The sequence below is a fragment of the Myotis daubentonii genome, chromosome 1 (genome assembly GCF_963259705.1).
Source record: "Myotis daubentonii chromosome 1, mMyoDau2.1, whole genome shotgun sequence".
Taxonomy (NCBI): Eukaryota; Metazoa; Chordata; class Mammalia; order Chiroptera; family Vespertilionidae; genus Myotis; species Myotis daubentonii.
The window spans coordinates 135,900,997-135,914,083 of NC_081840.1; the positions used below are offsets into that span (position 1 = coordinate 135,900,997).

General features: G+C 39.0%; 1 protein-coding gene across 2 annotated transcripts in view; it reads right to left on the reverse strand.

The window, feature by feature from the left end:
* Window positions 1-13,087, reverse strand: part of NEBL (nebulette) — a 395,366-nt gene that overhangs the window by 108,717 nt on the left and 273,562 nt on the right. The window contains exons 7-9 of one of the 2 annotated variants that reach the window (XM_059660686.1): window positions 10,194-10,291; window positions 7,876-7,947; window positions 889-993 (exon numbers count right to left, since the gene is read on the reverse strand). The exons of the other annotated variant lie outside the window; for it this stretch is intronic. Of the exons in view, the coding sequence (XP_059516669.1) occupies window positions 889-993; window positions 7,876-7,947; window positions 10,194-10,202 (186 nt within the window). The 5' untranslated portion in view covers window positions 10,203-10,291. The remainder of the gene's footprint in view (window positions 1-888; window positions 994-7,875; window positions 7,948-10,193; window positions 10,292-13,087) is intronic. 2 annotated transcript variants of the gene reach the window in all.

Here is a 13,087-nt window from a genome sequence, read left to right on the forward strand (position 1 = left end):
TTCTTACCCTCCTACCAAGATGAGGGGGAGGAGTCTGTTTGCTTTTTCTTCGCTCACACCTCCGGTCTGCACTGTTCTAAGTGATCTCAGTCACTCCTCTTAAAGAGAAACATTCATTCACCAATTCCTCTTGGGAAGATTCGGTTCAAAGTAACACAACAGAATGCCCATGTCCATGGCTTTGCTCTACAGTTAACTCCTTCAGGAAAATGAATAACTAAGGACATCAAGAACTCCTTCCTCTCTGAAATCAATAAAAATATTTTTTAAAAAGAAAATAATAATCCTATATAATAAAAGCCTAATATGCAAATCGACCGAATGGTGGAATGACTGGTCAGTAGGGGGCGGGGCTGGTGAGCGGGCAGTGCCAGGTCAGCCAAGGCAGGTGCCAACAGGCAGAGGGAGAGGATGGCAATTGGGGGATGGCAGTGACCAGTGGCGGCGGAGGGCAATGGGGGGGCGGGGCCAGCCGCTCGCCATCCCCCAATCAGCCTGGTTGCCTCCCGCAGAGGAGCGGGCCTAATCCATCAGTCGGATATCCCCCAGGGGCTCCCGGACTGCGAGAGGGCACAGGCCAGGCTGAGGGTCCCCCCCGTCCCCCGCCCCGAGTGCATGAATTTTCATGCACCGGGCCTCTAGTTCTATATAAATAAGAAAGGTCTGGAGTCAAAACACAGACACATAATAAAACACATCAACCATAGCCAGTAAAATATGTCAATTTACAAGAGTTAATTGATAGTGCGTAGAATTACAAAATTATATATTACCAACATTCAGTGGTGCTTTTGAAAATATTATTCTTCAACTTCAATGCACAGACTTTTATCTATATAAATATAAAAAGAAAACGCAAGCCATTTTTGCCAGGTTTTGATCCCTTACCTCAGAAATAAAAGCACCAATATTTTTTACATGGTTCAGCATCGGAGTGTCAGTCACAAATGTACACTTGTCCTTAGATTTTTTATACTCTTCTCTATAATGGATCTAAAAGAGAGAATAACTCACATAAGAGGGAGACAAAAAAAACAATTTCAGTGCTCTGGTGCCGAACAGAAGAATTAACATGAGAAAGTCCATTTTCTGCAGTAAATACTTAAATGTTGAATGATGCTCAAAATAAGTCAAGTCAAATAAACTGGTATCCAGAACAGAACTGCAAAATGATGGGCACAATAAAGGAAGCCTTTTCTTTAGATGAACAAGGGTCCGGTTATCGTCAAGGACCACGTGTGTTGAACCCACAATGATGATGATTCCTGCTGCCCAGTTTGTTACTTTTAAGCCACTGACCTTATGGTCAAACAGAAATATAGCTTCCTACCTCTAGGTTTAAAACAAGGAGTCATCAGGACAGATGAAACCATTTAAGAAGGAGAGGCAGAAATTAAACAAATGAAGATTAGTATTATATTAGCATCATTACCTAGACCCACTGGATTAGAGGAAGGGACTTCAATTATGGTCACCATGGGTTTCCTGTTACTAATTAATTCCACTCAAAGTTATCCAATTTATGAGCACGATAGGCTTCCCATCCTCCACCCCTTCCTCAGCAAAAACAGAACCTGCCCAGAAAGTTTGCCACATGGCTGAGATTATTCCAGAACGCCCCCTTGCTGTGAATAAGCAGATGAGCAAGGAAAAGATCAGAGAGACTTTGCTGAGCATGCTCATTTATCCACTTGTACTCACTAGTAAAATGAGTCACTCCTTTTTTTTCTTGGACAGAGGCCAGAATTGCTATTCTGGGGAAAGACCCTGCATGGACACACGAGCCCAAAAAAAAGTTAGGAATTATGGAGAAGGACCTAAAATGTAATCCCACTATCACACTAACTGCAGCCCAATCTGAAAACTGGGGAGGCAAAATTTACGACTAGTTGAGAGGACGAAGGTATTTGCTAAAAGTTATATCACCCTGTAATAAAGTCATGTTTATCTACCCAAGACTATAAATACTTAGGCTGAAAAAAAGGTCCCATGGTCTTCCTAATTATAGCCTAAAAGTAAAGTTTAATTCTATATACTCCCTGGTCCTTAAAGGACATGACTAATACTGATGTTACACACAAACATTACATAGGGATTTTACCACATGCAAACCTGATTGGAAGGGCATTGTTCGACTGTAACCAGATATGAACATTCTAAGCAATGTTATTTCAAAATACCGTATTTCACTGCTGTGACTTTTAGATATTATACGCCTACCACATTAAACATTTGCTTTATTCATGAAATCAACATTAGAACATATTTATCTTATCTGAGCACTAAATTACTTTTTTTCTTCTTCTCAGAGATTAGCCATAATTTTAGGTCTCTGCAAATCACCCTCCTCAATCACTAGTAATTAAACCGTTAAAGGCAGTATGATAAATAGCAGGCTATTTTGATCATAGGGAGAGGGGGAAAAGTACCCCTGTTATATAATAAGTGTGAGAGAAAATAACCTGTCATTAGGCTTAAGTCTGCCTCATTATTTTTATCTTCCACCGCCATCTTTCCCTTTCACATCCACATTCTTCTCTGCAGTGGTATGTGTGAGGGCCACGGGCTTCCTGATAAGCTCTGACCTGAGCAGAATGTTCAGGAAGGCAGCAGGGATAAGGGTGAAGTACTTACTTCCCTTGCTATGCAGGCAAATAGTTCAGAATTAAGTGTGGTCTCCATTCCTTACTTTGTCCTTTATTTAAAAGATATAAACACACACACACACACACACACACACACACACACTTCTAATTTCTAATGAATTATATAATACTAGAGGCTCAATGCATGAAATTCGTGCAAGGGGCTCGGCCCTCACAGCCCTGGCTTCATCCAGAAGGTCATCCGGAAGGTTGTTCAGCCGTCAGTCTAATTAGCATATTACACTTTTATTATTATAGATGGATAGCAAGAGCATATTATCTTAAATTTTTATATAAAAAAGTCACATATTAGTAGTCTTCCTATTGAAGGAGAAGACAGATGAAACTGCACCAATGAGGGACACAAAATCTTCAGCAAAATACCAATCACTGAACAGACAGCCATTTACTAATACAACCATGTATATATTCCTGAGACAAGCATGGCTCTATCTCCTAGGTGGATTGGCTGTCCAACCCCTGTCTTTCTTAATAACAGAGCCCAAATGTGTTTATGAGAGTAGCCAGACCTCCCCCCCAGCCGCAGAGTACAAATTGCTCTAAAGCAGGCAGGGTTTCCTCAGTCCCCTTGGCTAGTGATTGTCCTAGAAAGGCCAGGTGCCCAGCTCTGGTTCAAGACATTAGTGGAGTCTTCCCAGCAGTGTTCTGGTGTTTCTGGTGTAAAGGGAGGGACTTGCTGGCGTAGCCCTTTGCCACATAACCCTTCCACCTTTTTCCTTCCCTAGTCACAGGGACGCAGCAACAACAATGGTGTCACAATAAGACCTGAAGCCACCATGCTAATTTTGACAGAGCAGAAGAAAAGGAATCTGAGAAACTAATAGCATCAAATATGCCAAAACTGGACCCCCCTACCTCCAGGCTTCACATGTAAAAAAAATAAATACCCATTTGTTAAACCTCTGTGCCAGGGTTTTCCTGTTACTTGCAACTTTCTGTACTCATAACCAATACAGCATCCAAGTTACATTCTGACTGAGAAAAAAAGGGAAAGTTGATGATTTAATGATCATTAAGATGACCAAAATATTCACTTTCTGCTTTCACCTCACCCATTAGTCCCACCATCTCTCAACCACAATGAGAGTTAAATTACATCAGTAGTGCTCCCTCCTCCTCTCCCAGTTTCTTTCATTTTAGTATGAGATTAGCTAATGGCTGAAAGGGGATGACAGATGAAGAAACGTTTGAGGATATTTCCGTTTACAAGCATTCTTAACAAAAGTACCTAGAAAGTCTTTTCACAAATGGAGCCATATTGCTAAATGCAGGAAACCCTGGAGGAAAGAACCAGGGCTCCATTGCTATTTGTAACGGGGTGCTCCCAGCCAAGGCTGCTCTCTCCGTTCTCTAAATACATTCAGAGCTTTCTCTGGAGGGGAAGCCACGAATCTAATGTTTTCAGCATTGAAAGTACTTGCCCACAACCCACAAAGCTCATTTGCCTGGAAACTGCTCTTTCTGCTGCACTGTAGATTATCACCCTGAAAAGGGTTCAACCAAAACACTGAGACAGAGGCTTCATGCAGATGTGGCCAAACTTGCCCTGCAGAGACTTTATGCCTAATTTATAAGAAACATACAAAAGCTCACCTTTACCCTAATATTTTTAAGTCCACGTGACAAAAGGCCTCTAGATCCATGCTTCTGACTGCTCAACCTAGTCAATAGGTTTGATTTATTCAAGGGATTGAGTAGATAATTGACCAACAGGCTGAATAACAGAGGGGCTAAATGAGACGCATGACTTGGTTAACAGAAGAAGAGAAGAGGCTGTCTCAGAGGCCAGGTGCTGTCTTCTAGGTTGGGAAGCGAGTTATGCAGAAGAAAACCCCACAACATGGGCAGGGAAAGTGCAAAGCAGAAACTAGGGAGGGCAAAGAAAACTTGAAAAATGCCTCATTCTGATCCTCAGGGTGAAGCCACCTGATCTGGAAAATGGAGAATTCTAAACAGTGCAGGCCTCCCAGGGCTTCTCTAGACCAATCTGATTTACTATATTAATAAATTATCTGGCAAGGACATTATACAGCAAGTCTGCAGGTCTGCTGGTGACCCCAAGCTCTCAGGGAGCGTGAAATGTCAAACTAAAGGAGCTGAAATGGGGAAGCTCACCAAGGGCCATGCCAGGGGGCAGACAGCTACACATGACGTTCTTTCCTAGCAAGGTGAAAATCATTCAGACGACGATGACAAGTTGATGAGCCCTAAGCAGTCAGAAATTAGGATTGAAACTGGCTGAGAAAGATGTCCTACAAAGGTTGATCTAATAGCTCTCTGTAACCCCAAGTCCAAGATACGCTAACTATCATCACAAAGGGTACATGGAGCAAAAGGAAAGATCGTGCCACCCTGCCCACACTACTAACCCAAGGCCATCCATATTTGGACTGCTGTGCACAGATCTGCTTATCACACCCCAATAAACACATTCAAGATCTAGAAGAGGTCCAAAGAGAGACAGTTAGGATGATAATGAAGGCAATATAGAAAGGCTACTGTACGAAGATAAACCTGTAAAACAACCCATGAAGCAGACTGACAAGTGGCTCTGGACTTAGCTAGACCTAAGCCTAAATTTTGTCCCCACCCCTAACGAGCCAGGTAGTCTTGGGCTAGACAATCTTGCACCAGCCCTGAATGAGGCTCATCGAACCAATGACAGAGTACAATAATGTACGTGGAGTGCCTCGCACAGGGCAAGAGAGGAAGGACATCATGGTGGCCATGACTTGGGAGTCGGACTTTGTTTCAAATCCCAGGTCTGTGGCTCACTAGCTATGTGATCTGATCAACAGAATGTAAGGCTGCTTCTTAAAGCTTCAGTGTGTAGTACTCTACCGAGCAGGCAAGTAACACACCAAATTCTCTTGGTGACAGAGGCTGCAGACAGACTTCCTTCAAACAAACAAAAAGGCTCAGGCAAATACACGATTCCCCTTTGGGATATAATGAATTAGAAAACAAAACGAAGGGATTTGAAGGTTGGTCTTTAAATCGAATTTGAGGCTAGGGAAAGACAGGCGTACTGAGTTAAATGTGGACACTAACAGATAGGCACTGTCAGAGGCATAATGGAGACTTGACTGGAACTCCATCCAACTCAGTGTGTCAACTCATCCACTTTATATCTGTCTTAGTTCTGTAATTAATGCAACCTCAAATACACAGTTTAGACAACCATTTAGTCATGCAGACAATATAACAGAGATAACTTCAAATTTAAGTTCATCTGCTCCATGTAAAAACATTGGTAGTGCCCTGATTGGTGTGGCTCAGTTGCATCAAAAGGTCACTGGTTCGATTCCTGGTGCGGGCACATGTCCAGGTCTTGAGTTTGATCCCCAGTTGGGATGTGTGCAGAGGCAATCAATTGATTTTTCTCTTTCACATGGATGTCTCTCTCTCTCAAATCAATAAAAACGTATTTTTTAAAAAGTACTTCCTCTTTAAAAAATCTGTAATAATGAAAGGGTAATATGCTAATTACACCGGACATCTGCCGGATGTCATTCTGGACGTCCTTCCTAATGAAGCCGGAGCCGAGGGAAGCCAGCCCAGGTCCCGGGTGCCTGCCAGCAGCCGGAGGGAAGCCGGTGCCTGCAGCCGGGGGAAGGAAGGCCTACTCTGGCACGAATTTTCATGTATCAGGCCTCTAGTAAATGAATAAAAGGACTGGTAGTGTTACCATTACTAATATTAGTATAAAAATTAATAATAACGGTAAGAAAAACTGCATGGAAATCTAGAGTGAGAGATAACACAGCAGTGTGGCTAAGAGAGAGTGCTTTGTGTTTAAATCCCCACTGCCTAACTGTGTGACCCAGGAAAGTTACTTAGCCTCTCTGAGTCTTTGCTTCCTCACCTCTGAAATGGGAAAAACAACAGAGCCTACCTCATAAGCTTCAATGCCTAGCACACAGCATTCAATAAATCTTAACTATTGCTGATATTATTTTCATTTTGGTATTATTACAGTTTACAACAAACTTTCACATGTAGTAGCTTATGACTATTATTAAATAATGGCACTAAGAAATACTTAATTATGTCACATGTCAAGTATATGGGAAGGGGTATGCTTTCCACCATCCTTTGGCTCTTTCTGACAAATTTCTGTCACAAGGCAATTTTCTGACAACTTTTTTAATGAGGATCATCTAAATTCTTATCCCTAGTGAGCAATACTTTTCCTGTGCCTCTAGAATTTTAGTCTAATTATTGACTGTAAAAATATATAAATATGAGTGAATTCTACAATTCTATGATTCCCTTGAAATATATAAACTGATTCTAGTTAATGAAAAAAGTCACAATAAAAATGCTCCTTTTCATTACTATCATCATTATCATCTAGTCTGGGGTTCTTAACATGTAGCTCAATTATCCATAAATTCTAAACTGGAAATCAACGTTATATGCACATAGATATGATATGAATTTTTTTTGGTTTGGAAAACTACTGCATTCATCATATTCCTCAAAAGGCCCCCAAATGCTTTTTTAAAAACCATTCATTTATGTAGAGATTTTTCTAAAACACTTCATATCATTACAAAATTAAATATTTACAAATTGTAAAGACTTTGGGTTCTCAAAGGAATATTCTCTGAATTCTTGAGTTCACTGTCAGCAAACTCATTAGTCAGCAGAGCCAAATTTCAATAGTACAACGATTGAAATTTCTTTTGAGAGCCAAATTTTTTAAACTTAAACTATATAGGTAGGTATATTGTTATTAACTCAATTAGGGTACTCCTAAGGCTTAGGAAGAGCCACACTCAAGGGGCCAAAGAACCACATGTGGCTCGAGAGCCGCAGTTTGCCGACCCCGGACCTACATAGATTATCTTTAAGGGATTAAATTTAGGAAACCTTTATAAAGCACTGATTACACAAAAGAAGTACTGTACAGAGTATTAACTTTTTTGTTTACTTTCTTAAATGAAATTCCTATTGCCAGAATGACCAAAATCCATAAGAAACAGGATTCTGGATTAAGAACACAGAGTCCTGCTCCCACAGAAATTCTCTGTATGGGTGACCTTGGAGAAATTACCTAAAATTTCTAGACTCCGTTCCATGATCTGGAAAACAACCATGTTTTAATAGGTGGTTCCAGGGTTTTCTTCCCAGCTCTATGATTCTAGGGCATAATAGTCTATGACACACAATGCAAAATGAGACAAAAATTTCTTAAGCCACTTACATCGCTAATGAGTTCGGTGCATTTTCTGGCCAATTCCATGCTCAGGTCTTCAATAACAGGCTTAAAGAACACCTGCCCAGAGAAAAAGGAAAGGAGACGAACTTCTAATCACCAGCTTCCAGGCACAAATGACCTTCAGCAGGTGCTTGCACACTCACCTTGTCTTCTTCATTTTCTTCTTCCTCTGCTTTTTCCTCTTCAGTTTCACCCTTTACATCCTCATATATAGGGACCCTCATTTTTACTCCCTCTCCCTATATGTATGTATACTGTTTTAATTCTCTAATGTAACATCTGTTTATGTATATGGCACCCTTGAGATCTTAGCATCTCCGGTGTTCTGGCAGAAATGACCTTGCCCAGGCCTCCTCCCTATTTAGCTCACACTTCACTCTCCTTATCATAACTGTGTGTGAGCGGATGGAACAGAATCCCGGAGGTGGACCAGGGCTAGCCTCCTAAGGGGAAATAACATTTCAACGAGCAAAATTCAGTTTTATGAACATTCAAGTCAGCATTTTTTTTAAACTAAGAAATTCAAAAAAGACAACTTATTTATATTTCTCTAATTCAATTCATTCATAAAAGAATTTGAAAAAGACTTCAAGATTCTGGGAAAACCACTCAGCTTTAACACTCAAGATAGCACAGTCAGAAGCCTGTTATCTCAAAGAATTCCTCAACTCCTTCTAAATAAAGCTTTCACTAGAATGTCAGACGTATCTCTGATTTGGTATAGTGAATCTGGATCATTCAAACTCATTTCATTAACCTAAGTTAAATTTTTTATGAGATATAAATGTACTTGTCACATTCTTAAAAGTACTTTAAATTAGCTGATTAAGGGCTAGTAATTTATTATGAAAAGCTCTTTGAACCCTTCAGAGAATCTATTCCGAGTTAATTATAACTGTTAATCCTATATTGCTATTGTATTATTTTAATTGTAAATATCATTAAACCTGAGAAGTTGCAGCTAACATAGGTTGATATATCATTTAAGAATTCTAGAAACATCATTGTTTCAAAAAATAATAATCATTTCTTTCAATTCTTCCCATGGTGTCAATTTTTACAAATTTGATAGTTATTTTTATATTCTTCAAAACATACTACACACCCGGAAAAGTTTGGAAAAATAAACTATAACAATACTTATAATGTGGTATGTGTCATCGGTTATATAATTAAAAATGTATTTTTCAAAACAAACCCTCTTATGTCAATTTAGGCAATTCTAAGATTCTACCCAACTCATAATTTATCAATTTGGTTATTTAAATCTTAGGATAAATTAATACTTATACAGCAATCGCAGATAAGCACTGGACATAAAAATACCTTATGGTGAATAGTTAAACTAATTATACAAAATATAACTTCATTAAAAAATAATACATCATTTAAATAGCTAAGTATAATGTTATTTTCTCTTGGTATCAAATCTAGTTTTAAATTTAGTTTTTAAAATGCCTTAGCCTTGCCTAAATTAAAACTTCTGACAAGAAAAAATTCTACACGGTCATCATGTGTAAATAATTTCTCAAACTGTGTTCCATGAGGCTAAAGTTCCATAGAACACTCTAAAGGAGAAAAGGGAATTTCTTAAACAGGTTTGGGGAAACCTGTACACTAATTTCTACCCCTGCCACTAAAGAGCCACACAGCATAATGACACATTAGAAGCTCTGAGAAGACTCACAACCAAGGAAAGTATTTGTTTGCTTAACCCAGCATTTCCCAAACAATGAAATCCTGTCCATCAAATCTATTCTAACCTTCTTACTTACCTATTTATTAATACTATCTGATATTCCAGAAAACTAACATTCTTCTGTGAAATAGTACTTAGGGAAACTGTTCTATTCTAAAAAAAGTAATATGTCCTAGAAGACTCATTGGTCTTTTCATGAAACAATTTTTGATACAAGCTATAACTTAATGGCACCATATATCCTGCTTATCTGCAAAATACCAAGAATACTGAATTCGGAAAACTTAACTTTAAAATAACAGCCCTGTCATGCCAGTGTAGAAAATTCTATAAGGAAATTCTCCTCACATTAGAGAGTAGAATGTATGGGTTCTGACTGATTCCCTCAAGTCCTCTGCCAAAAACTATATACTACAGAAGATCGATTCCATTATCTTTATTTGGAAATATGGACGAGCATTTTTTATAAGCTTTTCTTGCAAACTTCCAGTGGTGTAGGGGAAAAAATCTTGCCACAGCTGCCTAAGATTCACCTCTTGGCTAGTGTTTGAGGTGACAATACTTGCATTGCTCATGATGACATCTATTCACCATGGTGAATTACCTTCATCATACTTCTGGTGAATTACCTTCATTAGACTTCAATGGCTGCTTTTTCTCATTTCCCATCATGTAATCAGTTCTCAATGACTCTTCACTGTGCTGGAAGAAAATAATTTGTTGAGATTATATACAAACATTATGAAAGCAAAACCAAACACCATATGTGAACATAAATTTTCCATTTGAGATTTTAGAATCAAAATTTTTAAGCCACGAAGAACCTTAAGAAATCAATCCTACTAAAGCCCTCTTTTTTACAGAGGACAAAATTATGATCAAGAGAAATTATTTGTTTTACTCAGAAAATTATTCAATGGGGCATTAGGACCAGAATTTAACTAGAGCCCCAAGTCCATGCATTCAAGTAAGTGTGTTATGCCAGGCACTGTGCTTGGTGTCAGAGATGCAGTGGTGAGTAAAACACACTTAGTACTAATATAAGATAGGGAATAAGACTTGCTGGAGGAACCCCTTCTTGGATTGTTTGGAGAGTTAGACACATTAGTACTTTTGATTGAATGCATTTTTCCTTTCACCTATAGATATAATACAAAATTCATGTAACGTTTTCTCTAAAACATTTTAAACCCTGCACTTTATCACAGCAGAGCACTCTTGTCAATAGCTTCAAAATGTGACTTGGGGAATAAGAAGAAAGTGTTATTCATGGATAGCTATCACGTTTCAATAGTCCCTATCATCCGCTTTAAAAAAATTAAATATATTTTAATACATATTTTCACCTTAGGGAGTCCCAAAAGGAAATTTCTGTATAGCTGCTAATCCCTATTACTTAGTGAGCATTTCATTTTATGTAATATACTCTTTGCATTAATACTCTATCCATGCCCTGATTCAGAATGAGGATCACCTTACTTATAGACAGATACCCTACTTCCAGGACTGGCTCTCTCATATCTTCTAGGACAAATTATTTAATCCCTCTCTGCCTCTCATTGAGAATCAGTTCTGAGTTGAGGAAAACTTACAGAGATAAACTGATTTTTTTTCAGAGGGGTGTGAATGGCGGTAGAAGAGGGCATAGAGAGGATAAAGGGTAATGGAAAAAAGAAAAAAAAAGGATGCTTTTATTCATTTCAACAATTCAGCTTTGCAGTAAAAGACAAGAAAGCAACTGTGAGCTAAAGCCTATATTTGGATTAGTACCAGTCAATGGAAGAAGACAAAATAACTTATTTTTAATTATATTCAAGGTGTTTGTCCTATTAATGTGAAAGTTAAACATGCAAAAATCAATTTCACCGATGAAATATTACTTTCCAGCATATTAGAAAAAGAAATAAGATTACTCCAGATATAAAAAAAATTAATTCACCAGTTCTTATTATAAAACATTCACTGTAAATGGTTAGGTGAGAGAGGATTCAGTTCATCTGACTTGTTTCTCTGCTTTCCTAGTCTTTCACATACTCAATTTTAGTTGCCTTGGTTTTTGGTTTTTATTGTGGTTTTCTTGTTGCTGTTATGTTTGTTTGCTTGTTTGTTTTTATCACTACCTCCCAGAAGGTTCTCAGTTGAATTCCTGGTTATTTTACTTTTGCTTCATGTATCTCCCCATCATTTGGCATCTGTCCAAAAGAGAACTTTACTAATAGGTGGGGGGTGGGTGTGGGAGGGCGGGATCGTTTCTTAAAACAAGAAAAGTAAGCTCTCTAGAGCAATTTGTCTTCTTTATAAAAGAGTTCTGCTTAATATTAGCTCCATCTATTTTTACAGTTTACATTCATTAAGCCTATCGTATTTCTAATAGCTATTTCATTACTGTTTGTTAAGTAGAAATCAAAAGAATACAAAGCAACTTGGATAATTGTCACCTTTACCAATTATGCCATTAAAATAAGATTTAATAGAGTGTTTGTGTTCCTATTCCTGTCTTCACAAATACAGATCCTACTTACAAATGAAACCCACACATCTAACTTGGTATTGGGGGAGTAGGAGAACAATAAACTGCAAATAACTTTTGACATAAGAATTTCCAGGTTGGTTGTGTTTGGGATGCCAAAATTAAAAATATGTACTCTTTTAGATATACTGACAGGAAAAAAGTATTCTTATTTGGAGTCTACATTAACATAAGCACCCAGTAGACTGAAGGACATTGGTTTAATTTGCTACTTACTTGAGATATTAGTTCAGCTTTAATAACAATGAGGTTAAAACTACAATCACTTCCACAATCCTGCACACTAAGAGAAAAGAAGCTCATGGTTTGAGTAGCCTCTATGTGGCCTGTAACCAGAACTAAAGGACCAGGCAGGATCAGTGTGGCTATCCTCAAAGCATCCCTTTTCTGAAGTTTTGTGTGACATGTCAGGAAAAATTGCAAAAGACTCTGAAACTAGCAAATCCTATCGAATAATAGAGAAACATGGTAATTAACCGTAACTTTGCTACCCTGCCCAATGGCTAATTAGCGAGATATGCAAATTAACTGCCAACCAAAATGGCGCCCGCCAGCCAGCAGCTGAAGTGAACATGAGGCTTGGTTGCCCCGGCGATGGAGGAAGCCAAGGTTCCCCACCTGCCGCAGCTCAGCTCTGAGCTCCGGATGCAACAATGTTGCAATTATAGAAGCTAAACAAGCTCCAGGTACCTGCTTTCAGCCAGCGGGGCCTCAGAGTTGGAGCCCGGCCTCAGAGTTGGAGCCCAGCCTCAGAGCTGGAGCTGGCTCTCAGCTCCACTGACAGCTATAGAAGGTAAATAAATCCCAGAATAAAAAACTAAATAAAAAAAAAAGGAGAGGCTGGGAGCTTCAGTCACCCGCCAGCCTGAAAACGGCCCTCAGGCCCTCACCCAGACTGGCCCGGCACCCCAGTGGGGAACCCCACCCTAAAGGGGGTGTGACCAGCTGCAAACAGCCACCAGCCTGTC